The 26,541-nt window shown below is 33.7% G+C and overlaps 4 protein-coding genes across 6 annotated transcripts; 3 read left to right on the top strand and 1 right to left on the bottom strand.

Annotated features, from left to right (window-relative positions):
* The first annotated feature begins 245 nt into the window (after window positions 1-245).
* Window positions 246-7,127, top strand: LOC102666856 (uncharacterized). Its single transcript, XM_006587813.4, has 8 exons — window positions 246-452; window positions 612-1,009; window positions 1,257-1,915; window positions 1,999-2,157; window positions 4,468-4,569; window positions 4,993-5,058; window positions 5,304-5,731; window positions 6,297-7,127. Exons 2-8 carry the CDS (start codon window positions 618-620, stop codon window positions 6,918-6,920), a joined length of 2,430 nt encoding a protein of 809 aa, XP_006587876.1. The 5' UTR covers window positions 246-452; window positions 612-617; the 3' UTR covers window positions 6,921-7,127.
* A 2,562-nt stretch (window positions 7,128-9,689) lies between these two features.
* LOC102666485 (putative disease resistance protein RGA4) lies at window positions 9,690-14,238 on the top strand. Of its 3 annotated transcripts, none has more exons than XM_014762433.3 (3): window positions 9,690-12,942; window positions 13,050-13,100; window positions 13,874-14,238. In XM_014762433.3, exon 1 carries the CDS (start codon window positions 9,781-9,783, stop codon window positions 12,808-12,810), a length of 3,030 nt encoding a protein of 1,009 aa, XP_014617919.1. In that variant the 5' UTR covers window positions 9,690-9,780; the 3' UTR covers window positions 12,811-12,942; window positions 13,050-13,100; window positions 13,874-14,238. The 3 variants fall into 3 exon arrangements, with proteins under 3 accessions (XP_014617919.1, XP_014617918.1, XP_025979657.1); XM_014762432.3 differs by having other exon boundaries at window positions 13,050-13,114; XM_026123872.2 differs by lacking the exon at window positions 13,874-14,238 and adding an exon at window positions 13,501-13,867 and having other exon boundaries at window positions 13,050-13,114.
* Window positions 14,239-15,447: 1,209 nt separating this feature from the next.
* LOC102668991 (uncharacterized) lies at window positions 15,448-17,584 on the top strand. Its single transcript, XM_006588279.1, has 2 exons — window positions 15,448-15,589; window positions 17,142-17,584. The coding sequence occupies exons 1-2, from the start codon at window positions 15,448-15,450 to the stop codon at window positions 17,582-17,584; spliced, it is 585 nt and encodes a 194-aa protein (XP_006588342.1).
* Window positions 17,585-20,095: 2,511 nt separating this feature from the next.
* Window positions 20,096-25,174, bottom strand: LOC100795425 (E3 ubiquitin-protein ligase At1g63170). The gene is made up of 5 exons (XM_003533579.5): window positions 24,468-25,174; window positions 23,613-23,732; window positions 23,376-23,508; window positions 21,672-21,833; window positions 20,096-20,549 (listed from the first exon to the last, which is right to left on the bottom strand). The coding sequence occupies exons 1-5, from the start codon at window positions 24,989-24,991 to the stop codon at window positions 20,379-20,381; spliced, it is 1,110 nt and encodes a 369-aa protein (XP_003533627.1). The 5' UTR covers window positions 24,992-25,174; the 3' UTR covers window positions 20,096-20,378.
* Window positions 25,175-26,541: the final 1,367 nt, after the last annotated feature.

Below are 26,541 nucleotides of genomic sequence, written 5' to 3'. Positions count from 1 at the left end.
TACACTTTTAGCAACTAAAATTAATTGTGGCTTATCCTTTCTCATTTCTTTCCATCTTTTTTCTTATCATATCATTTAATTTATCTTATCTACAAAAATTTCTCTCTTAGTTGGTATTAGCATGTATTCACGAAACATTTTTCTCCCCATAGTAGGGTTAGGGTTCTTGTTCATCTTTTATCGAAAGGACGAAATCTTACATCCTATTTTCCCTGTGAAGTTTTCTTAATTTCCTTTTCTTATGTTCTTTTTGAACAATCTTTAATTAGGAAGAAGACTATATAAGCGAGTTAATTGACATACAACTGAACATATATCCTGTTTACTGGAAGCATCTCCCTTTAATTAAAGTCACAATTACACATTATAAATATGATGCCCTTTATCCTGATCGAAAGCACCCTTTTGTCTATTGTTGTTTAATCCATTCAACCACATTCAGCCGACACAAGGTATGATAATTATAACACAATTCCTGATAATTTAATTTCTCAAACGCCTCTTCTTTGTAATCTCGCTTCATTGTGATCAATGTTCAATCACTCCCATTTTATTTTGTTGTTATTAATTGTTGTTGTTGTTTTGATACTGTAATGATCATGAGCATGCAGATCATAATGTCAGAAGCACCTGCAAGCATTCCATCGAATGCAATCGTTGTTGAAGTACTGAATAGAGAGAATTACTCAAACTGGAGCGCGCTTGTGAGGAACTACTTGATAGGCAACGGTCTCTGGTACGATATTATTCAGGATAAGGATGATGAAAAAGAAGTGCCTTATATTGAGGACAATGATGAAGACCCAAAAAATCATATTGAAGGCAATGATAAAGGTTCAAAGCCTCGTTTTCAGGGCAACTTTATTGAAGCTCTAAAGCCTCCATTTCCAATGCCTTCTCCGCAGGATGAAGAAGATCCAGAACAGTCTTATATTGAAGGCAATGATGAAAATCAAACATCGAAAAAGAAGAATGAAAACGATTCAACAAAATCAACGTCTGCCAAAGAGTAAGATAAATAGAGCTCAAACTTTCAATTTATTAATAAAATTTAGACTAAATTACAATAACACTTCTTAAGATTCCATGTAATCATACAAGTATTTCTGTTTTTTTAATCATTACATTCAAAAGAGTAAAATTACGTGTAATTTGATATAAAAAGAACTCAGAAAATTGATTTGTTATTAAATTTTTGGTATAGATATTTATTTCCCCACAATATATAAGAAGTGTTTAATTTGTGGGTTGAAAAGGTCCAGGAGTCGAAAATGGGAATACAAAAACCGCAGGGCTTTACACGCCATTCAACTCTCTTGTGGGAAGGCAGTGGGGCAAATAAAAGAGTGCAAAACAGCCAAAGAGGCGTGGAAGCATTTGAAGACGTCGTTCAGCGAAGACGTTTACGCCCACTACGATTCAAAGCAATCACGCTTTTTTAGCGAACTTATACTCCAAACTAACGTGAGGAAAGGGTTCCTGGACGACGCGAAAGAGAGCATCAGCATCTCCCCTGAAGATATTTTCACAAAATCCCCGGAGGGGAAGACCGTGCTTCATGTTGCAGTGGAAGCGGGACACGTGGAAATTGTGAAGATATTGGTTGAAATGGGGAAGAAAACGTTGGTGAAAATGCAAGACAAGAAGGGGTACACAGCGCTGGCTCTAGCAGCTAAGTTAACAGACAATAAGGAGATGGTAGAGTGTATGGTGGAGATTGGAGGGGATGAGCTGCTATCCATAGCGGCCAAAGAAGGTCCAGTTTATGAGATTCCGGTGCTTCTGGCTTCAGCTAGAGGCCACAAAAAAATGACTAGATTTCTTTTCAACAACACCCCCTGGCCCCTCCTACGCCGAAACCGTTGGCAATGCGCTCTTGTGCTTCTTTCTCGATGCATCTACAATGAGATATTTGGTAAGCCTACTAAATAAGATATCAGCGACTTGATTCGCTTCAGCCATGCATGAGTTATTTAGTTGCTTTTTGTCTGGGTACAGATGTTGCCGCAGCAATAATCCAACACCCTGATGCACAACGAATGCCTCTTAATGATGAAGCAAAAAACTTACGGCCCATATATGCATTAGCCCACATGCCTTCAGCTTTTCGCAGTGCAGAAACCAGACTTCATTGGTGCCAGCTTTTAATTTATAATGGTACGTCCAACCTTTCACATACATGGCTTATTAACTATTACACTTAAATATTTTTTTTTAGTCTTTCTTAAAAAAATATTTTTTACTCTCTATATTTATATTTAAAATAGTAGTAGCATATTTTGATTTTCTTTTTTCATTTTCGTGGACCATATTTTTTTTTGTTTCATTGTGATTCTTGTCACTATAGGTTTATGCAATTTAACGAAAAATATTTATAGAGACCAAAATAAAAAAAATGAAAATAATAAGATACAAAATTAGTAATCAAATTTAAGAGGACCAACATGAAAATATATTAAGCTAAATTTATACATTAAAAAATCTCAAATACCTTGTCCTCAACCAAGGCATCATTAGCTCAATCTCAAGTAAGATATTTTTAGTTCAATTTTGATTAAGACATCTTCAACTCAATCTCAATTAAGATATCTTAAGATTAGTCTCTAGCAAATCATTTTCCTTTCGACCTCAACCAAAGTATCTACAACCATATCTCAATTAGAGTATATATCTTTAACTTGACCTCAACTAGACTAATTTCACCTTAGCCTTAGTTAGGAAACCTTCACCTTGACCTTAACTAGGGCATCTTTAAGTCAGACTTGGCCAAAACATCTTTAGTGTAACATCCTCTACCCAACACATATATGTACTAATAATAAAAAGAATAAGAATGTGAAATTAATTAAAAAAAAATAAAAACACATTTAAATAATAGCATTTTAAAAGGATAAAAAGCTCAAATTCACTTTTCTAACATCATAATGGAATGTGTCCAAATAAATAATAAAATCATCTCGGCTCAAAACAAGATAGTCCAAAACTTTATGCAATTAATATAAAAATATATGTTCCAATGTCACATCTTATCAGAACATTGTGTTCTAGCGCCCTTTAACATGAGGTTCTCCATAGTCATCCACCTAATTATTTACTCCCACGAACACAAAGTTCGAGATCATCACAGAATCCAAACACAAACAGCACACAAAGAGTGAGTTATCACATTCCTAAATATTAGAGAGAAACGGAGCAACATAGATATATATATCATATAAACAAAATACAATTTACTTAAACACAACTCACGTCATTCCATTAGCTTTTACATATTCCATTCAACCCATGGTTGAAAACTAGTGATTGGTTTTTATCTATAAAAATTTTGGATTTGCTCAAAATGATCAAATTATATCCGGTCTTGTTTTCACTTTTCCAATAATTTTAGATACAATTTTAAAATTTGAATGCTTTGATTGATAATGAGTTAAACTATTAGATACTTTATCTTTTTGATATTTTATGAAATCTAATGTCTATTCAATGACAGTGTAAAATAATTTTACATTATCATTCAATCATAAATTATCATTTAAATTATTTTAAGATAATTATTTTAAAAGTCAACAAACTTTTCATACATGTAGATTATGATTGGATGATTATATAAAACTTTTTACATTGTCAGTATGATTATTTTTCTCTATTTTCTTTTTGTTTCTTGATTTTTTCAAATTTTATAAATATATTATTATGTTAGTTTGTTAACCAAACTAACCTAATGTAAACCAACCCAATTATAAGGTTTAGATTGGGGTGGGTTACTTGAAAAAAAAAAAAAAAAAGAAGAGCAAATTCAATCCAGCACAATTATATTTCATTGGATTAGATTTTAAATTAAATCAAACTCAATCCAACTCAAGTTACTTATATTCTTATTAAAAATATATTCAAGTTTGATTTTTTTACTGCAAATTTATTCTCAATTTCATTAGTTAAAAGGAAATATTATGATTTGATATATGATGCATAATATGGTATATTAGATATATGATAATGATACTAACTACATATATAAGATTGTCTATATTCATGAATATGCTTTGTGTGATAAATATTTGATAGTTTTAATCACCTAGAATCGTCTCAGTGGCAAGAAATTTTTATAGTGTAGTGTTCTGTGTGAGTTGTCTGGTTTCCCACGCAGTGAGATAGCTGCAAAAAGAATTTAAGTTTGTCATTATACACACAAAATAAATTGATTTTACTTAAGATTGATTCTTATAAATATAAAAAATATAGATACTAAAGAAAACTTTGTACGTAACTTTTGTTATATAGCTAGATTTCACGATTCACGTATACGTTTATTGGTTATTAAATTAGTAAGAAATTTAAAAATAATTAACCATATTATTAAAAGTAATCTAGTAATTATTATTTTGAGGGGTTTGAGTTTGACAAGTACACAATGTGAAGTATATATAGAAATAACATTTCTCCGATCCTAATAGCTTTTTGTTACAGTTTTGAGAGTAGAGGACCAAAATAATAATAAAAGCATCGAGATCGTATTCCATGAGCCCGATGAAATAGAAAGGCCATATGTTACGACACATACTTTACCAGGTTTGTTTCTAATTCGTCCTTACTTAAATAAAAGAGAAGTTCATTAAATATAGTTTTAACTTTTTATTGTAAAGTAAAGTAAATCTCATGTTAGTTCTGTTAATAACGTGTATATTTTAATAATAATAATAATACAGTACATTAAATGCTTTAATATAATTTTTTAATACAAATAAAAAACTAATGTTATTATTAAAAATGAGAACTATAAGTATAAAGTATAAAAACATTACATGTGACTTAATTAAGTAGTTAGACAAAATAGAGTCACGTCTTGTGAGATACTTAATACCACTATATAACAAGGAAAACTCAAATATAAATTTAACTTTTTTTTTTCTCTCTCATAATATCATTTGTTATATTTCATATTTTTGTATCATAATAGTTGTTGTAAAAAATAAAACTTTTCTGCAATGCCAGGTTTAGGTCGACTTTTTGGACGATTTCAACTGTTCGTTCAAACTTTAATAATTTCAAATTTTGAAGGTACGTAAAATCATGAATATTCCATCTTTCTCAATTTTAATATAATTTTATTTAATATTCTAGGAAATATATTAAAAATAAAATTATATATTTAATTAAATACTAAATATAAATATAAAAATATAATTTAAATAATGCCCGGGTTTTAAAATCTAGTGCATCGGTAAATGATTTTTACCATGCTTTTTAAGGCTTTTGGGTAATTGATTAAAGTGCCTGTTAATTATATTTTTCAATGTTTTCAGTTATTCAGAAAATACATGAGAAGAAAATGAACCACTACCATGCAATGGAGATTTTAAATTGCTTGTGCGAAAGAATACCAACGATGGTTGAAGAAGAGTTGCGTGAGGCGTCAGCATACGACGCAATGTTACAGGCAGCCAAGAATGGAATTACGGAGTTCATAGAGTCAATGAAAGGTGCAAATCCTGACCTTTTGTTAGCCATGGATGAAAGTAAAAGAGGCATATTTGCACATGCAATTGTGAATCGTCAAGAAGGGGTCTTTAACCTCATACACGACATAGAGACTAAAGAGATTTTTACATCTTGTGAAGATGCATTAAAAAATAACTTGTTGCACATTGCAGCAGAATTAGCGCCTTCCCGTTACCTTGACCGCATATCCAATGCAGCTCTGCAAATGCAAAGAGAACTTCAGTGGTTTCAGGTAGGCAATTAAATCCAATTCATTATATATTCTTGAGTTTTGATACCATGAAAAATACTAACAACATGTTCTTTTGTTCTTTTGTTCTTTTGTGCACATTCTTTCTAATTGGTTGAATAAAATTAAACGCAAGAGCTTCTACAAAAGTTAACAGCATACACTCTTGGATAAATTTTTCCAGGAGTATTTATATGAAAGAAAATAAAAAGATAAAATGAAATAAGCTTATTTCATAAGATAAAATTAGTTTATGCATAACTTAATTATAAAAAAAAATATTTTACTTTTCCAAAATAATTGATTTTAATTCTTGCATAAACTAATTTTAGATTATGAGAGATTTATTTTATTTTTTCTTATACATAAATTAATTTTAGATTTTGAGAGAAACTCATTCTGTTTTCATGCATAAACTAATATGTAGAACTCGATACTACTTTCAATCCAAAACCTTAGAACATTATGTTTGTGGATTTTTTTTTTAATTATATGTTCTTCAATTTGTCTAACACAAGATTTCACTTTCATAAGTATGAATATTTTCGGCATAATGGATTGCATGCAGGAGGTAAAGAAGGTTGTGCCTCGGTGGTGCCATGAAGCCAAAGATGGAAATGATAAGACGGCATCTGAAGTATTTACCGATGAGCATAAGGAGCTTCTGAAAAGAGGTCAGCAATGGGCGAAAGAGACGGCAGGTGCTTTCACACTAGTGGGCACTCTCATCATAACCATTATGTTTGCTGCAGCCTTCACTGCCCCAGGGGGTAACGATGATAAACATGGCACACCCGTCTTCTTAGGTGAAAGCACATTTACGTTCTTCATCGTATCAGACGCTATATCCCTCATCACATCTTCATCATCGGTGTTGATGTTTATTGGAATTCTCACATCGCGTTATGCTGAGCAAGATTTCATCAAGTGGTTGCCCATGAAGTTACTCTTTGGTCTTGTTACCTTATTTTTGTCTGTGGCATCCATGATGTGTACATTTTGTGCTGCACTTGCTTTGATGCTAAAGGGATACTACAGGATTGTAATAGCAGCCATGTGGCTTGCACTTCTTCCTATCCTTGTGTTCGTACCTTCTCTGTTACGTCTCACCTCAGAGATTTCCCGATCTACTGTGAGATTTGATAAGCTTGCTGCAAAGAAGAAAAAGAATAGGGATTCGGGGTCAATGTAGCTGTTTTTTGATTTTTCCTTTGTGTATGCAATGTCGATCGATCTTGTTCAAACTTTAATAGGCTGTATTTAGATGGGCATGGGATTCTTTGTTACATTTTGGGGTGTTCTGGAGTGGACTGAACAGATTCACTTGTGCTTCAATCAAAGGCTTTATTCATTAATAAAAATGTTTAGCTTATAAAAAAAATTGGGTTTTGTTTACACTCAAAATCATTACATGTCATTCCTACCGCTCCAGGGGGGTTACGAAGGATAATTATGTAGGGTGGGAATTATTTGGCCCTAGCTTAAAAAGAAGAAAATATGACTCTTTTATTTGTGTGTAAACAGGTAATTAAGCAACAATAATAAGAATCAATCCAAATTATGAAGCAGACATCATGATGTAATGAAGAAACACACTGAAAAATTATTTGTTTAGGCTTAAGATCTCACGGGTTAATGGTACGGAAAGCAGAAAGCTCAAACAACCTTAATACTATCAATTGGTAACAGGCATTGTTTGGAAATTGGAAATTTGGTTCCTCCGTTGTAGAAACGGCCCATGAGCCGAGTAATTATCCAACCCCAGGTAGTGCTGGCTCTTTGTGGTTGATTTTGAAGCCACTCCTAATCATCATCCTTCAATGTGAAAGGAAAGAGCCTCATTAATCTGATGGCTTCCTCAGAGACATCTTAAAACACATTCACCGTCTCACAAATCTCTAAAAAGTTTGAGATATGAGAGTATTAGGATTCTCTATCCTATTCCTACCTCCCCAGAGAAGGGGTCTTGCCTCAAGAGACTCAAATGTGCTAGATTAACTTGAAAATTATTGGCTACAGTAATATATGGGAGGATTAATTAACAACAATGAGTCGTCCTTGGTGAACCCTAGTTGTTGCAATAGCCGCCAAGAGTTTGTCTTGGCTGCTCAGGAGGTGGTTTGTTCTTCCGCCATTTTGGTTTTTCAAATTGCCTAGAGTACTTTTTCTTAAAATTAAAGGAAGTTAGTGAGGAGTAGATAAATACATGAGAAACTTATGTAATTTTACAAAATCTTAGAGATAATTAGTGTAATTTATTCATTTTTTTAATTTAGTTTTAACATCATGAACTTTTCATTTTCTCTACTTTAGATTTTTTTTTAATGGTTGCTGCATGCTAAACCGTTTCTTGAATCTTGACAATAATATTATTAAACAGTTTGTTAATTAGTGCATTGAAAATTTTTCAAGAATTAAAGTACTTTGAAACTATAATATTTAATATACTAACAAAGTTAAAAGTATAAATGTTTTTTTTTAAATTATAATAATTGCACTAAGAATATTTATTAATATATCTTATTCTTAAATTTAATTATTTATCATATTTATTAAGGAATTGTTTCAAAACTTTTAATAAATGTATACAGTGAGCTAATAAAAGTATTGTGATATTTTCATATTATTAAAAATTTTCTTCCATTTCAGAAAAAATGGATTCTCAACTATTATAATAAAAAAAATTGACAAAAGGCCAAAATCATTCATGAGAAATATTGCTTTCTGGATTTTTTTTAGAATTACATACCAAACATGAAAACTAATAACTTATTAAAAAACTAAATATGAAAACTAACATTCCAAATTAAATTCAAATTTTGGAGAAATTAAAATTTGTTTACCTACGAAACGTTCACAATAAATAAAATATAAGGAGACGATAAAAATATTTTGTTTATTAACTTAACTCACTTACCTCTTGATGCAAAACATAGTTTTGACGATCGATCATAGATTTAAAAAACTATTATCGAATTATTCAAATATAATTGTTAAAAATTATTCAAGTTTTCCCAAAGAAATAAATAAAAAAATCCTAAACCTTGAAATGTAGAAAAAGTGACAGATCATGGGGACCCTTCATCTGAAACTTATTTTGCAAGGATGTATAAAGGAATAAAGCAAACTAATTTGAAAAGCTAATTAACTTAACTAGTTTACGTACACCAGTCTCTTTTGTGATTCTGAACATATTCTGGAAGCATGGAAGTGAAGCCAACACAACAGTTAATATTGAAATTAGTATTATAAAAAGAAAAGAGGATGACTTTGGAGTCACCATGCATAAACCAATTCATGAATTGTATTGGAACCAAACCAAACGAAACAAAAAAATTCTACAATCCCTGTTGAAATATACTCGATCTGATGAAGTCCATTTCATAGACTTTGCTATAGACTCTGATTAGTTTAACTTCAAGTGACACCACTTCCCTCTTTATCCAAACATAATTGAAGCATTTATCTGAAAAATTATACTGCTGTAATTTAACTTTCAATATTACGGAGAAAAAATACCAAATTTAAAAACTAAAAATATAACAAATTAGCATAAAATGAATGGAGAAGACTTGTCTAGTAAAAAAGAGAACATAAATCAAACTATCAAAGTAAGAAGGAACATTGTACCTTAATTCAACTTCACGTTGTTCTAATTGAACTCCATGCGTAACTAATTTTCATGAATGTAATGAAAAATTTTCGTATTCAGAATATCATCTTTTCTACAAGTGAAAAAAAGATGAAGAGAAGTAAGACTCTAAAAGAAATGGAAAGAAATGTGACGACCAAGTTAATTCATGGTAACCCTTGATACGAAACTTAATTTCCAAGGATGTATAAAGGAATAAAGCAAACTAATTTAAAAAGCAAACTTAGTTTACGCACTGTCTTTTTTGTGATTCTAAACCTATTCTGGAAGCATGGAACTGAAGGGAACACAACAGTTATTGAAATTAGTATTATAAAAAGAAAAGGGTATTATCTTGGAGTCACCATGCAAAAACCTATTCAATTGTGTTGAAACCAAACCAAACCAAACAAAGCCAAAAATGTCTGCAATCCCTGTTACCAATACCATCTCTGAAATCATGGAGAGGATGTCTTCTTTCCATGGTTTTGGCCAAAACATCACTGAAAATATCAAACACCATCTCACTGCCATCCAAAACAAATGTTTGGGTTCAGCAAAGCTTGACCTAAGTGACCCCAAAACGAAAAAATGGTTGGGACAAGTCACCGAGTTGTTCTACTTAGTCGATGATCTCTGCGCCAAGGCTGCTCTGCTTTCAAAGCAGAGGAAGATGATGCCATTGTTCCCTACGTGCAACCTTAAACCACTGCTCCAACTCAGGAAAATCGAAAAGCAGCTGGCACGGGAAGTGGCACCAATGAAGAATGTCAAAATGTTGCCAATCCGGGATGTAGAGGAGGAAAAAGAAGCAGAAACCGTGGTGCGAGGTTATGTCAAGGAAAAAATTATGAAAAGCATCTTGGACAGGAAGAAAGGTGTTGTTCGAGCGGTTGTGATTTTTGGGATTACAGGGTTAGAGAAGGGAAAAGTTACTGAATATGTTTGCGAAGATGAGAATGTGAAAAGTGGCTTTGACGTGGTGGTGCCAATTGACGGTCTGCACCTCGAGCAGCATTTTGCTGATTCTGTGGTGGATCGTGTGAAGCATGAATTAGAGGCGAAGAAGAAAAAGGACTCTGGTGAGGGAAAAGGATTCTTTGTGGTTCTGGATGATTTTCACAATGAGAACCATGGGGAATGGCTTCAATTGATGACGAAACTGAAGGAGGCAGCACAAGCACACACATCAACTGGAGGTGGTGTATTACTTGTAACTACACGGAATGAAGCCGTACTTAAATCTGTGATTCATATATTTTTTTCAGTTCACGGTTATCGGTTTGATAGCTTGGATCTTTCCGAGTCACAGCCTTTGTTTGAGAAAATTGTAGGAACAAGGGGGACGACAATTGGATCAAAGACCAAAGGCGATTTGCTAGAGCACATGTGTGGAGGAATCCTCGGAGCAGTAAAATCAATGGCAAGGCTAGTGAGGTCCCAGAATCCAACTACTGAATCAGATATAAATGCATTGAAGGATGAATTTGTACAGGAGATGCTGTTGAAATATTACAGTGAGTTCGACCTCCCCTCTTGGCGTCTAAGACAGTGCTTTGCTTATTCTTTATTTAGATTCTATCCTTCAACTGATTTTGTGAAGGAGTTTGTGAAGGAGGAGGAGCTAATTAGGCTTTGGATGGCGGAGGGATTTCTGGGACACTCTTCTTCTCAACATGAACCAGAAGATTTGGGTCATGAGTGTATACAAGAATTCCTCCGTAGGTCAATATTCAGTTCTCAAGAAGATGGATGCATCAGCATTAACAAAAGTAAAGCCCTAACAACAATCTTGGCTGGCAACGACAGAGTGTACTTGGAGGACAACGGCACCACCGATGACAATATTCGCCGACTGGTGAAGGGTTCCAACATGGATGTTTCAACAGGCAACTTCAGATCCCTCTTTAAAAACAATAAAAGTGTGCGCACCTTTCTTCTAGAAGAAAAGCAACAACGGGTTCCAGACCAGGTGATGTTAAGCTGGCTTGCGTGTGATGCAATTTTGTCAGCATTCACGAGGCTGCGCGTGCTGACTCTGAAAGATTTAGGCATGAAGGTGTTGCCGGCTTCAATTGGGGACTTGAAGAGTTTGAGATATGTCGATTTGTCTCGCAACAACTTCAACAAACTTCCCATTTGCATAGGTGAGCTGCAGCATTTGCAGACCTTGCTGTTGTTCCACTGTCTCAAGCTGAGAGAACTGCCGGATGAAGTGCACCATTTTCCGAGTCTGAGGCATCTGGACGTGGACAAATGCATGAATCTGATGCACATGCCGTCCGCGTTAAAGAAACTGACTTGGCTTCTGTCATTGCCCCATTTCGTGACCAGCAAGCGCAACGGCCTTGAGGAACTCCTTCATCTCAATCAGCTCAGGGGAGATTTGGAGATTTCACACCTGGAGCGTTTCAAATGTAAAGGATCAAGTTCAAATAATGGAAAGGATCATGATTATCCTATCTACTTGAAAGAGAAGCAACATCTTGAAGGCCTCACCTTGAGGTGGAATCATGATGATGAGAAAAAGAAGCACTCATTGGAGGACTACCAATTACAAAATCTGGAACCACATCCAAATTTGAAAAGATTGTTCATTATAGGCTATCCAGGTAATCAATTTCCAACTTGCTTGTTATCCCTCAAGAACCTTGTTGAGATTAGTGTGTACAACTGCCCCAAATGGAAACATCTCCCTATAATGGGCCAGCCCCTTATAAAAAAACTCACACTCGTGAGTTTGGCCGATCTAGAGTTCATAACAGATATGGACAATAGTTTGGAGGAGCTGCCACTAGAACGAGTGAGAATATTGGACTGCCCAAACCTCACGAGTTGGGGGAATCCGGAAACATGCAATACTACTGCATTCAGTGGTGCCTTATCAGAATTGGTAATGGAATACTGTCCCAAGCTGGATAGTATGCCTCTGTTTCCTAAGATTAAAAATAAGCTAGTTTTAGATCACTCCAGCATGAAACCGTTGTTGTACACCCTAGGATACAAATCAGATACTTCTCCTCCCCTATCTGAATTAAAACAATTGACCGTTAATGGTTGCGAAGATTTGAAGTCCAATATCAAAGGTTGGAAACATCTCAGCAAACTTGAGACTTTGCATATTTCTAACTGTACGCAGATCAATTTGCCGAGTGAGGAATGGAAGGGTTTGAAGGGACTGACTGATCTGGTCATAGAGGATATACCAGATCTAAAGTCACTTCCAGAAGAAATAAAACACCTTGCCTCTGAGGGATCTCTGAATAGTCTTGAGATAAAGAGTTGTCATGAGTTAACGACGATGCTGGATTTTGGCGAATACCTCCACTCCTTTGCATATATATTAATTGAAGATTGTCCCAATTTAGATTCATTGCCTGATAGCTACAAACACAACTTTTTCACACCATTGAAAATCCAAAACTGCCCATTGTTGAAGGATTCATACTAAAGCAAATCAAAGATTCCGCAGAGCTAGAGTAGAATTTGACCATCAAATTCTAACAAATTCAGTTCAAAACATGAATTCAAGCACTAGTATTTATTTTGTACCTATTTGAACCAATGCGGGACACTTTGTTGGGTAAGTGATCAATCCCATTTCTAACATGTACGATTCAAGCACTATTATCCCCCCTTTTTTACCTTACATTTGTCTTAATATTGCTTTTAATGGTGGTTGACTTGTAGGATATATTCAAAAGACAAAAAAGACGGGAGATTCAAAAGAAGAGAGTTTAGGTGCATTTTGAAATGTATTAATTCATTTCTTTTATGAATTTACTCATGGCCTTTAATTATTTTAGCATTTGTTCTTTGTACAACTTTTTAGTTGTTATTTGTATAAAATTACCCTAATTCATTTTTAGCACACACATACATATGGAGAAAAACTAACAACAATTTTTTATACATTATTTTCAACATATATATATATATATATATATATATATATATATATATATATATATATATATATATATATATATATTTATTATTGAATGAAATTTACAACTGTTATAGGTTTCACTTCTTACTAGGTCTTACTCGTGATTTTGTAGTTTATAATAAATTTTAACTAATAGTAGAGATTATAAAAAAAATGGTATATTAAAGATTGCATTTTTTTTTTTTTTGCTAGAAGCAAAGGTATATATCTCAAAAGCCAGAAACCATGAGACTAATCCTCGAGCCCCGTAGAGATCACCAAATTGGATTTTGTGTCTCCTAAAAGTAATTGTCATGAATGATTTTGAATTCTGTTTAAGGAAATGTCCATTTTATTTTCCTAAACTTGTATTAATGAAAACTTTAGTCTTGAAATTTTAAAAGGATGTATAACTCAATCTCCCTTTTATTAATTTAATTATACTTTTAGTTCTCTTTCTTTTCCATTGTCTCAAATTTTGTCCCTAATGTTTGTTTTTTTGCACTATTAGTCCCCATACTAATTTAAATTTAGCGAATTTGGTTCAAATGGCATGATGATGTATCCTATTATTATTTTTTGTCAGCAATAATTACTTCATTAAAATGCACAAGATGTGCTCAGACAGAATACATAAAAGGTCCATCTGTTCATCATTTCGACAGAAACACATGGCTCAACAACAAAACAAAAGCTTATAAAAAGGTCCCCCACAACAAAGAGCATCAACATTGTCAAGTGAATAATTGTTCTCCACTGGACCCTACAACAACCCCCATTTCCAAAGAGGCCGGATCTTAGCCTATACACCACCGAAATGCATAAAGGAAGATTCGGACCTATATAAGATATGGCGATTGCATTGTCTACCAATATGAATACACATATCCACTTCATCTATGTACCTGTCACTTACAGCCAGCAATTTATGAAGCCTTATTACATGATTTATGATGTGGATTTACTGCATCATGTGACATTTTTTAATTGTTGCTATTTGATTGCACTTTTTATGGGAATACTTGTCGGAATTAGGACCTCACCTAACTATTTCAATTAAAAAGATTAATTTGAGACGATTTTGATCTAAAACATAGGGAAAAGGTGGGAAGTTTTTCACGATTTGAAACAGAATCCAATTGATTTCTAAACTAAGAAGACCTCTCCCTGTGTTTTGATTCTTTTTTTTTTTCATAAATCAGAAATATATGTTCTTTACCCAAAATATACACAACGTGTGTATTTAAACGCCTTGCTTCAAAGTTTAGCAGGCACACTACACCAGAATTTGTTTTTACCATCAATATAACCTTTACCAGCCATATAAATCCTTTAGCGACAATTAACCACCCAGGGTCGGTAAAAGTATTACCATAGCTTATAGCGAATGCTGGTAAAGACCCATTCATGCGGAAAAATAAAACTTTTACCGGCAATGATACTGGCAGTTTTTAGGCCACAAAAGACCATTTTTAAATTACTCATTTCTTACCCGGGGCAGTTCACATAAGAGGATCTTTATTTTTTGAGGGATGTTTAACTTCCATATTGGCATCCATCGCCCTTCAACATGGAAAGAAGAATTATCTATCAACTTCCCCGTAACATGAAAATAAGCGGACTTCACTGAATATATTGGCATATCCATAAAAATAAAAAAAAAAATAAAAAGAGTGTATTGGCATAGAAATAATATTTTTGGACATATTGCTGATTGAAAATTTCAGCAAGGAAAGATGTGCGCCACTTGCATTGTGGGGTCAATATATAAGGCCACATACTCTTTAAGTGTTACCATTTCTATTATACTAAACAAACCGTTACAGGTAATTTTGTTACGAAATTATAATCAAATTCTCTACAGAATAATTAGAATTATTGGCATGTAAAGAAAACATATAGAGAAAGATTAAACTGTCATTTTAAAAAAGAGAGAGAGATTGAATTGCATTCTTTTAAAATTTCAAGACTAAAGTTCTCATGAATATAAGTTCAGGAAAATAAAATGAAAATTTCCTTAAACAAAATTCAAACTCATACATTACAAAGAAATGTAAGTGCTTTTGTGTGGTCTGCAAACATATATATGTGACTATATGACATATAAATGACATACAAAGCTACTAATAAACATTGTACAATCATTATATTGAAGTGGAAATGGAGATGCCTCACAGATCATTCAGCTATTACAGTACAAATACGGTCCTTTTCAAGTTCTTGAATCCCAACATAGAAATGGATTCTCAAGAGCCTCCAATATATCCAAGGCTAATTGTAAACCGGGCAGCAAGCAAGGATGGTTCGAGGATTTTGTAATTAGGCAAGTTCACTGTAGCAATGACACAAACCTTCTGGTCTGACTTGGATTGGGGACCGAAGTCTAAAAGATAGCTTTCCAAGATTGTATCAGGTTGTAGAGAACAACAATCATCATTCCATCTCAGAACTGGCCCTTAGAACAGAATAGGGGATATCGTGGAAGTGGAGCTGGAGGCAACCACTCTTTGCTTGGGAAAAGGATCAACTACATGTTTGATGACTATGTTACATCAAGTAATTTTGTAGGATCACACAGCAGATACTTGGTCGTGGAAATTGAATGGGGCCAATGACTATGTTTATGTTACATCAAGTATGTTTCTATTGTAATTAGTCAAGGCTAAAATAAAATTCACTAATTTATCAAGAAATAAACACAAAATTTATTAATTTATCATAGACTAAAATAAAATATCAAGGATCAAAAATAAAATTATTATTTTATTAGGGACTCAAAATAATAAAAATTTATTATGAATAAAAAATATATTTAAGTCATAATTAAATAAATAAATAAATGCATTTCCTTACTTAACTAGTTCAAAAAAGGTATTTTGTGTCTAAACTTGAAAGTAGTTGGGTGTAACTTGTTTTGAGATATATAGCTGTTGTTGAAAGTTCAAATAAAATGTTGTAGTAATTTATAATAATTTAGGGTAAAAATATCCAAAAAAAAAGATGACACCAAGGCTTGTCTTTCATCTAATTATCACGTCAAATCACTTATGGTATCTAGAATTCTCTCTCTTGGTGTCTATTAGTATGTATTCACAAAACAAATTTAGTAATGATATTTGGTCACCCTCATATTTTAGACACTCCATTGACATATATCATTCATATGGGTCTATCTTTCTCTTTGTCACATTAAATATGTACCTGTTGTAGTTATCACTTTTTTCTATTATTCCTTTCTCTCTATAGGTGTATATTAGCACATATAATGTCCAAGAAACATTAATTTTCTTCCTTACAGGTTCTTGTTCGTCTTCTATGGAAAGGAAGAAATCTTACATGCTGTTTGCTTTGTGAAATTTTCTTTCCTTTTCTTTATTTTTTCTTCCTTTTGAACATTATTCTGGAAGAAGACTAAGCAAATAAATTGATATAAAAATTAACGTGTTCTGTTTAGTAGAAGCATCTCCCCTTTGATTAAAGCTAGTGTTAGGTGCTGGGTTTGTTGTTGCTGGTTTCGAGGGTCCAGCAAAGAAGAAGAGAACAAGATAGCGCTTGGAATTCAAGGACCAAACTGCCTCCTAAAGCAAGGAGAAGGAAAAGGATTCTGATACTTTTTTTTCATATCTGCAGAAGCGCTATTACAGTCATATATACAGTAGATATCGGAGAACAAGAGTCCGATCGACAATTCAAAACGGAAAGATAAGCAAATCAGAGAATATCCTAACAGCACAGTATTCCCATTATTCTCCACTACCTAAGGCACTATCTACAAGATCCTAACCTACTCCCTACCACGGGCCTCCTCACGTACGGTTACGCTCTTCATTCATGCTCCTTCACGTACGGTGCAGAATGGGAAAACAAAAACCGCAGGGCCTTACACGCCATTCAACTCTCGTGTGGGAAGGCACTGGGCCAAATCAGAAACTTCAAAACAGCCAAAGAGGAATGGAAACACTTGAAGACATCCTTCAGCAAAGACATGAAAGCGCACCACGTTTCGGGACAAACGTGCTTGTTAGACCCATGCACAAGGCCTCTCCAAATTTACTTGAAGAAAGGCTTCTTGGAAGAGGCGAAACTGAACATCAACGTCGCCCCTCGTGATATCTTCTCCAAGTCTCGAGAAGACGGAAGGACCGCTCTTCACGTCGCGGTGGCGAGGACGGGGAAGCGACGGTTGCTGAGAATGCAAGACAAGAAGGGCTACACAGCGCTCGCTCTAGCGGCAAAATTAACAGACAATAAGGAGATGGCGGAGTGGAAGAGCAGCCAAAGCAGAAGAAGGAATTAATGAGATTCCCGTGCTTCTGGCTTCAGCTAAGTGACACAGAAATGACTCGATATCTTTTCAGCCACACTCCCTGGTCCCTCTTGAGCCGTAACATTTGGGAATACGGTGTTGTGCTTCTTTCGCGATGCATCTACAATGAAATATTTGTTAACACCTTGGATTTTTCATGTGGCTTGCACTTCTTCCGATCTTGGTGTCCGTACCCTTTCTGCTGCATCTCACCTTGGACTTTTTCCATGCTACCGTGAGATTTGATAAGCTCAATGCAAAGAAGAAAATCAAAGAATCATGGATTCATGGTCAGTGTAGCAGTTTGTTTTTCCTTGTTTATTTAATATATGCGCCACTATATATATGCAATGCCTATCATGGGATACTGATGTAATATTTTGTGTAGATAGGGGCTTCCTACGATTCTTAATTGTGTTACATTTTTGGGTGTTTTGTGCTGAGTCTACTGACTATATATTCACTCACTCGTATAAAAGCCATGGGTCTTAGTTTGGAGACATCAATAAAATTGTTTTGCTCTCCTCGATGTCACTTCAAATTCTTCACTAGGATGTTCTTGCCTCTGAATAAATACATTATAGTTTTTTTTTTTTTTTTTTGCTTTTTTTTATAGCAAGTGTAGAATTATTGAATTCTTTTATTATAATTTTAATCGATAAGTTTATCCAGACAAAACAGAAACGAATTCTTAAATTTGTTGATATCATGCATTAGTGCAGTGATATTAATTAAAATTAATTAATTTAATTATTTTTATGTATCTTAATGCTTTAACTATTTGTTTATATATATACATATATAGGAACAAGAAGTAATATTACTTAACAATCTTGAAATACACAAATTCACTCTTTTATGATGATATAAATAAAGATTTATCGAAAGAAATGTATCTTTTTATAGTGGAAAGTTATTAAATTAAGTAATATAAATTAAAAAGTGAAGTCTAAACAAGAAGGAAAAAAGCACACGTTCTTACTTGTCTTTTTCTAAACTAAAACCCATAAATAATCTCACACCATAGAGATCACAATTATGTCAGCCGAAAACCTCTGCATGAACGGGAAGCCAGTCAAAAACGAAGCATACGTCGTCGTTCACACGCAGTCACGCACCAAATTCTTCACAACGAGGACGCAAACGAAAGAAGAAGGTGGGAGTAAGAGCAACAACAACAACCCTTCATGGAACGGGAAGTTCATGCCAACGACTGCATCACGATGGAGGTGCAATGCAAGACGTGGTTCGTCTTTTGGATAGGAAGGGTCGGAGAAACGGGGTTATCAATTTCTCGGTAAGGGTGCTGAAGGAATCTGCAGAGTCTGAATCTTTGGTGGAGATTCAAAATAATTTGAGAGGGTTTGGGATGCAACTGTCGATGGGTGGGGATGATGATTCTAGCGGAATTGTTACTGGGATTCCAGTTTTCTGGAATTACCCTCTCAATATTCCAAGATGCATGAGTATATGTAATTTGGAAAAAGAAAATCTTGACTAAACTTTTGTTATTTGTAAGAATCAAAAGAATCAAGAATAAGTACCAGAAAATTTATAATAATTTACTTATCCTTATTTAACAATTAAGTTAGATTCCTTTATTCTTCTTGATTAGATTGAAGTAATTTGTAATGTGAGCATGTTCACATTGTTTAGTTTCTGACACTAGTGTGTATAAAAACTACAAGAAGTGTTTCACGATCGAAGAGTTATGTTCACCTTGTTGACCTCTCTTTTTGTATCAATAATTTGTTTACCTCTTCATTTCGGGTAATATAAGCCTCTAATTTATACATTGAACCATGCCTTTGGTATACAAAAAGGCATGTGTTTTAAATTTTCGCATATGTATAATTGGTTTGATTCGATTTCTTCTACTATTAAAGATTTAAGGATGGAATTGTATGAAAAAATCGTTAAGGGATGCAAAGCTAGGCCTTTTTTTCTACTTCCATTCCAATATGTTATATATTTTGGGAGAGAAAAAGTTCCTGATGATTAATGCATGGGGTCTCAATTATTTAATAAAAATAAAACTTTACTACGATTTCCGAGGGTAACTCAACATATTTTTAGGCCTACAGTAAATTTTGATCTTAGGAACTGAGGAAGTAACAGAAAAACTAGAGACCTTGATTGATTGTACCCTCCCAGATTCAAACTGAGTATGTATTTCTCTCAATTTTCCTGTACTTAACTATATAAGGTGGTTGGTTTATTTGTGTCATGTGCTGGATAATTCAATGGTTAGGCTTTTGGCAGGGATGTATTTGTCATGTGTTGGTGAATCACCAGGAAAATGACCAAAATAGTGTCCAATTAATCACCTGCAATAAGATGCATGATTATTAATGCTCCAAAGTTAAAACCCAATTTATTCATTATTCACCACATAAAGTGACTCAAAGCTGCTGATTCTGTTTTCTGTGAGATTTATCGAACATGGCACTTATATTTTCTATACTAAAATTACAGCACCAACAATATACACGGATTTGGATATATTCTCATTCTAGCCTCCATGACCTTGTCATTTAAAGAGATACAGTTATACACAATAGGTTTGGGACCTTGTGCAATAAATGTGACTTCTAATATAGGACATTGTGTCTACCTGATCATGTCATCAGCTGAAATGAGAGAACTCAAATTCATAATAGTTAATACACATTCTGCTGGAAACAAACTGTTCCCAATATGGTTAGGGGAGGAATATACACAGCACTGTGGTTGATGTGAATAGGGTTCTGTTCACGTAATCAATGCAATGCAAAAGGGAACTAGTTCAAACTTCTTGATGGTGGTTGCCAGTCCTCAAAATGTTAAACTTGCAGAGAGGGCAGGTAGCATTGATTAGCAGCCATTTGTCTATGCATGTGCAGTGAAAATGGTGATTGCAAGGAAGTTCTCTGAGCTCAGCACCATCATCATAGGCAGAAAGGCAGATGCAGCATTCCTGTTATTATTCCACAACCATTCATGTCAGAAGTGGGATTAGTTAAGCAAAACTGAAATTTGCAGTTCCAAAATTGGGAAAGTGAAACAATCCATCAGCCCATATAGCTAGGAGGGCTAGCAGAAACAGCATACTAAGCATTAAAGTAAGCAACATGAACTCGGCTTTAAGAACAAAAGTCTGAAGTACAACCAATAAGAAACTATATTTTAAATATTTTACTATGACACGATTCAGATATTATTGTGCAAATGTTATGAGGAAAAATCATCCCATAACTTTCTACATATCTTCTTACTTCCTAAATGAAAAAAGCATTAAATATTTGTTTTAGTTTCAAAGACATTAATGCATTTATCTTTTCGTTATATATACTTTTTATAAAGTATCAAGAGGATATCGTAGGAACATGGAGCAAGGCTCTATACATGTGCACAAGAGCTTACTTACAATTATACAACTGGCTAGCTAGTATCCAGAACATTATGCTGATATTTTCAAATTTGTAAAATTTTTATAAATAAAAAATATTAAAATTATATTAAAAATATGTATAATTAACATAAATAAATAAATAATAGACTTAATTATGATTTTATTCCTTGAATTTGAGGTGTCTTCTTTTTTTAGTTCCTACAATTTAAAATCATTTTTTGTCCTTGAATTTTGAAAAATTACTCTTTTTAGTCTCTTGCATGATAAATTGACACTTTATGACAATTTTTAACTGTCATAAATTAATTTTATATTTTAGTCGCTTGAATTTATATTTTAAAATTGTCATAAAATGCTAAAAAATCACTACAAAATACTAAAAATCACCATAAAATATTAATTTATTATGTCAAAGACTAAAAAAACAGTTTGTCAAAATTCAGGACTAAAAAAAATATTTCTAAATTTCAGGACTAAAAAAACACCCCAAATTCAGGAACTAAAACATTAATTAAGTCCTCATCTTAAAATATGTACAATTAACTTAAATAAATAGAAAACATAAGTAACTTAAATTTAAGCGGAAAAAATAATTTTAAAAAATTAATGAGAGAGAGAGAGTGTGTGTTTCGAAGCATAACATTTTGAAAGATAGGATCATTCTTTTTTACCAAACTAGCAACTTACTGCATCTTCTAAGGCAATAACATGTTCGGTGGCTGTCTCACTCTCAGATTCGGTCATTATTCCTCTTGAAGATTCTTCAATATCACCTTCTTTCTTAAATTCCTTTATTATTATGAACTTATATTTTGGCAACTGCTCAATCTCTTCCTTCGTTGCCCCTTCCTGTTACCACATCAAAGGTCATAATTAAGTCTGAAAACTGGGAGTTGTAAAAAATAAAAAGTCCGAAAACTTGGAAGAAAAAAGAATATAAAAAATGAAAAAAAAAAGGAATTAGACAAAATTGAAAATAAATCTATGTTGGTATAAAATATTACTGCTTGATGAATTTGTTGAAATCAAAGGGATTTAGGTAGGGAAGGAGAAAAGGGAGAATTTTTTAATAATATAACATATTAACTATCATAAGGTAATGATGCCTTACAGAATACAATGCTCTACAGCTCCTTCGCTAGTTCTTTTATTTTAACTAAAAGATATTATGTGTAATTATCATAATTATGCAAGCTTTATTTAGGGGGAAAAAAGGAGATGAAAAAAAACTATTTTACTATTTTTTTGCAAAAGCTAAAAATTTAGCTTAAAAAATGAGGAACTCGAGAGATTTGTGTTTGATTTTTAAAAATGATATTTTTTCCTTTCAAAAAAAAAAAACTACTGTTTTGTAGAATAATTTTCAAAACTAATGTTTAGTAGGGTGTGAAAAAGAGAGTAAATGGGGAAAGATGGGACGGCACAATGAAGAACATGTCAGAGTAATAAAAAACTGAAAGTAAAAAATCAAAACAATCTAGAATTATTTTTTTCATTTTAAAAACTGAAAAAATGTATTACTTTTGAAAATAGATTTCAAAGACTACTCTTATCAAACATCTCGGTTTTCAAAAACAGAAAATAGTTTTCAAAAACAAGAAATAAAGCAAGCCCTACCTTTTTTAAGCTTAAATAAACATGCCATTTTAGTAATAGAAAACTCTTATTCTAAGATAATCACTTCCAAGAAATCATCTGATATACTCTACAATGTTCTAATTCACAATAATGATATTATGAGATATTTTCTAGATATTTCAACAGAATCATAGTAGTTCCTCATAAAAAAATAAAAGAGTCCTAGTAGGTTTAGAACATATGTGAATTAAACCTTAGAGAAGGATACTCTAGTTTACAATGAAAATATGATGTCAATTACAGGTCAGAATTTAACTTGCATGATTCAAAATGCACACATACTACTAGCAAGAGAGACCAATATACACAAGACAATAACGAAAGACCAATAACTCAGTATTCATATCCTCCTAAACATATCAACGAAAGCATTAACTGTCCTTTTGATGAATTTTTAAATCTTATAAGGTTTCAGTAAACCAAAACAAAAATATTTTCACTTAATTGATTATATTAAGAATTTCCCCAAAAAGTTTAAATTCAACACTGTTGTTCGTATAATAGACATACAAAACATCCCCTCCACCCCATCCCTACTGACATTTAACTGGTTCTTGTTCCCTCTAATGATCATTTGTTTTGCTTCAATTTTCTAACTAATGAAACCCACTGCACAGACATGCAACATTGACCACTGGCTACTCATTCCAAAATTTCATTTTTCCCATTTAGGAAATGAACAGGTATAAAACTTGAGTGATCTCAAAATAACCTCTAGACCAAAAAACTAAAATTAGGGAAAAGCTTATTCACCTGATCTGCCACCACATACAGAATGGCAAGTATGCACGGCAGACAACAGCAAACAGCGATTCCAATAAGACATGCAACAGCAACACAGATGAGTACAATCATGACGTCGAAAGAAAGAAATGTGATACAGAGCCTGCATAACACAAACATGAATAGTGATTACAAAATATGGCAAGGCAGAATACTACATAAAGAGAACAATTTAACAAATAAATATTGTTCCAAATTCCAACTAACCAGTAAAGCTGAGGTGAATCCCTTGTCAAACTCTGGCCACCAGCAGTTACCCAGTAGAACCCAACAATCCACCATATGAATGAAAGCATGGTATTTGCAGACTCAATGTGTTTTGTGATGCTGACAAAACAATGAACAATAAATTAACAAGCATGCATAAGGTCAAAAACAAACAGTTCTACACCCAACCTAGAATGCTAAATACAGCAAAGCATGGACTACACTCACAAGACGATACTCTCAATTATGACACAATGCATAAGTAGAGAATGAAAATGGACCAATGCATCAAGGCATGACACAATGCATAATATTGGATGATTGAAACCTTGTGAATTTTCATTTCGTCCCTCCCTACCACTTCCATTCATTGTCACTCTAACCGCACATAGTCTAGAATGATACTTCTTGCACATCACCAAGGCATAAACCTCCTCCCATAACAGGTAGTAGAAAAATTAGAGCATGACAAGCAGGAAACAAGGCGAAACCAGCTGTACTCAGATGGCAAAAGCCTCACACTCGTGAAGTAACACCTATAGTACTGTAGTTTGTACTCATCACATGAATTTGCACATAGAAACAGGACATCTACCATTGCCTTTTCTCAATTTTAAGGTCCATCTTTTCCACAACTAATAATCAATATATCAAGTATCCTTTGTTAGAGGCAATCATGGTTGAGTCGGCAAAATCACTATGAACGACAACTTTCTCCTAGTATTTAACGCGCAGTTGCATACCACGAATAGAACAACTCACGCCAATTAATCTACGCACGGTGTTCGATTAATTGTAATTGACTACACTAATGCAAAGTAAGTAAGTAACTAATGACACACCAAGAGGTGGTACCTGTTTCCGTCACCCTCGAGAAACTGTTCCGAAGGATAAAACTCTTCATCACTCTCAGAACTGAAGCTCCATTCAACGTTAGAACCGGAGTGGGTCCCACTAATTGTTGCTGTTCTTCTTCTTCTTGTGAACTCAGCAACGACGCAGAGAGAGTGCAACGCGCCCTGCAGCAGGTACCCCACAATCCACGCCCTGAGTGGCACGCAGGGGTCCTCGTCGGCGCTGAGCGCGAGAACCGACGCGCCAATCGCGAGGAACGCGGCGTTCCACGCGACGTCGAGCGCCACCACCGGCCGCGAGTAGGCCCACTCGCTCTGCCGGCCCTCCACCTCCGCCGCCGCAGCCTCCCGCACACGCACCGACGGCTCCCGGAGCATCATGCGCCGCCCGCTTGCACGCCGGAAGAAGGTCGCCGCCGTGCGCAGAGACGGCGGCGCGCGGCGGCGGCTCCGGGGGAGGAACGGTGCGGTGTCCAACAGAGGAGGGGAAGGGGGGGAAGATGATGATGGGTTTGAGTTTTGCATTGGAACGGATATTGAAAGTTGAAAGTTGAAACTGTTTGGGTTTGAGAGAAGAAAAAAAGAGTTTTTGTTTTGTAATTGTTGAGTTGAATCTGGGAATGGGATCTTTGAACAGTTCCAGTGAGCTTTTGGAGTCACAAGAAAGATGGGTTTTGTATTGGTTCTGAATTCTGACTTTTCTCTCTGTTTTTGGACTACAATTAATTAATACATGAAATAAATAAGGTAAGAAATTAAGAATGTGTTTTTCTGGCTCAATTTTGGTCAAATTTCATATTAATTTTTAGATTTGAAAATTAATGATTTTTTTTATTTTCTATATGAATAATCCATGTTGTTATTTAATGAAAATTTTATTACATAAATTATTAACATAAAATTCTAATACTACAAAAAAGTCTACTTTTGACCAATAGTTAAAAAACTAAAGCCCATTTTACCCAATAAATAAATTCAGAGAATTTAGATGAGGCTAAATAAAGAACAAAAACTGCTATAGTTTATTTCATATTTCAGTTTTTATATATTTTTCAATTGAAACAGTGTAATTCAATGAAAGCCAAAAAAAAATCAAGAAAAAAAAGGGTTCGATTGGGATTTTCTGCATTTTTGGGATTTCTGGATTTTGACATGGAATCCGTTGAGAGTAATTTGTTTTTGTGATAACTACTAGTACTACTTAACATCTAAAAATCTTTACAAAAAATAATATAGCACTGAATATTAATCTTTATAAAATAACTTTGAATTCTTAATAAAAATCTCAAGAGATTTATAATCAAAACTTTCAATAAATAATTATTGGTTGTTAAGAAATTCAAAAACCTTTCCTACGCATATGAGCTCAATTCAATGACCTGGAAATGGATTATTTGGGAACGAGGAATGTAAAACTTGGTATTTTGTTGCTTGATTGTATGCATGAGGTTTATAATAGGAATCTTAAACTTCGAATTCGATATTTTTGAGGTTGGATTTAATTTAACATTTAAGGGACACAAAGACAGAGAGAACTAACGTGGAGCGTGGACTTTTCAATGCTGCGAGCCAGTTTTGTAGAGCTGTCTTGAACAGAGCTATTTTTTATCTGTTAGTACGTATGTGATAACGTGGTTCAATAATTCAATTGAAAATTCTTAACTTGATCAACTTTTATTTTTTATCACTTGTGTGTTTTTACAGAATAATCCTTCATAACATATTTGACTTGTTCATTTTTTTAATTAAAAAGAATTTAGATGAGTTGAGGTATGAATTGGCAAGATGAATTAAGCGCCGTCATTGTGGGAAATGAGTTTTTGTTTTTACCAACTCAAATCAACTTTTATTGACGTGGGTATTTTTTTATCAATGAGATAAGAAAATGGGTTGTATTTTGTTTTTATAATTAAATTAAGAAATAAGAAGAAAATAATTCATAAAATAAAATTAATGATATAATAAAGGCAGATAAAAAAAAGTTAGTAGTATTTTCATTGCAAGTAAAATTCACTTGCTTATTACAAGTAAATGCTTTATTAATTAAATTAAACTGAGTATTTTTAAGACTTCCT

The sequence above is a fragment of the Glycine max genome, chromosome 9, assembly GCF_000004515.6.
Source record: "Glycine max cultivar Williams 82 chromosome 9, Glycine_max_v4.0, whole genome shotgun sequence".
Taxonomy (NCBI): Eukaryota; Viridiplantae; Streptophyta; class Magnoliopsida; order Fabales; family Fabaceae; genus Glycine; species Glycine max.
The sequence above is the reverse complement of the archived record's forward strand: the minus strand, read 5'-3'. Positions and strand labels throughout refer to the sequence as shown.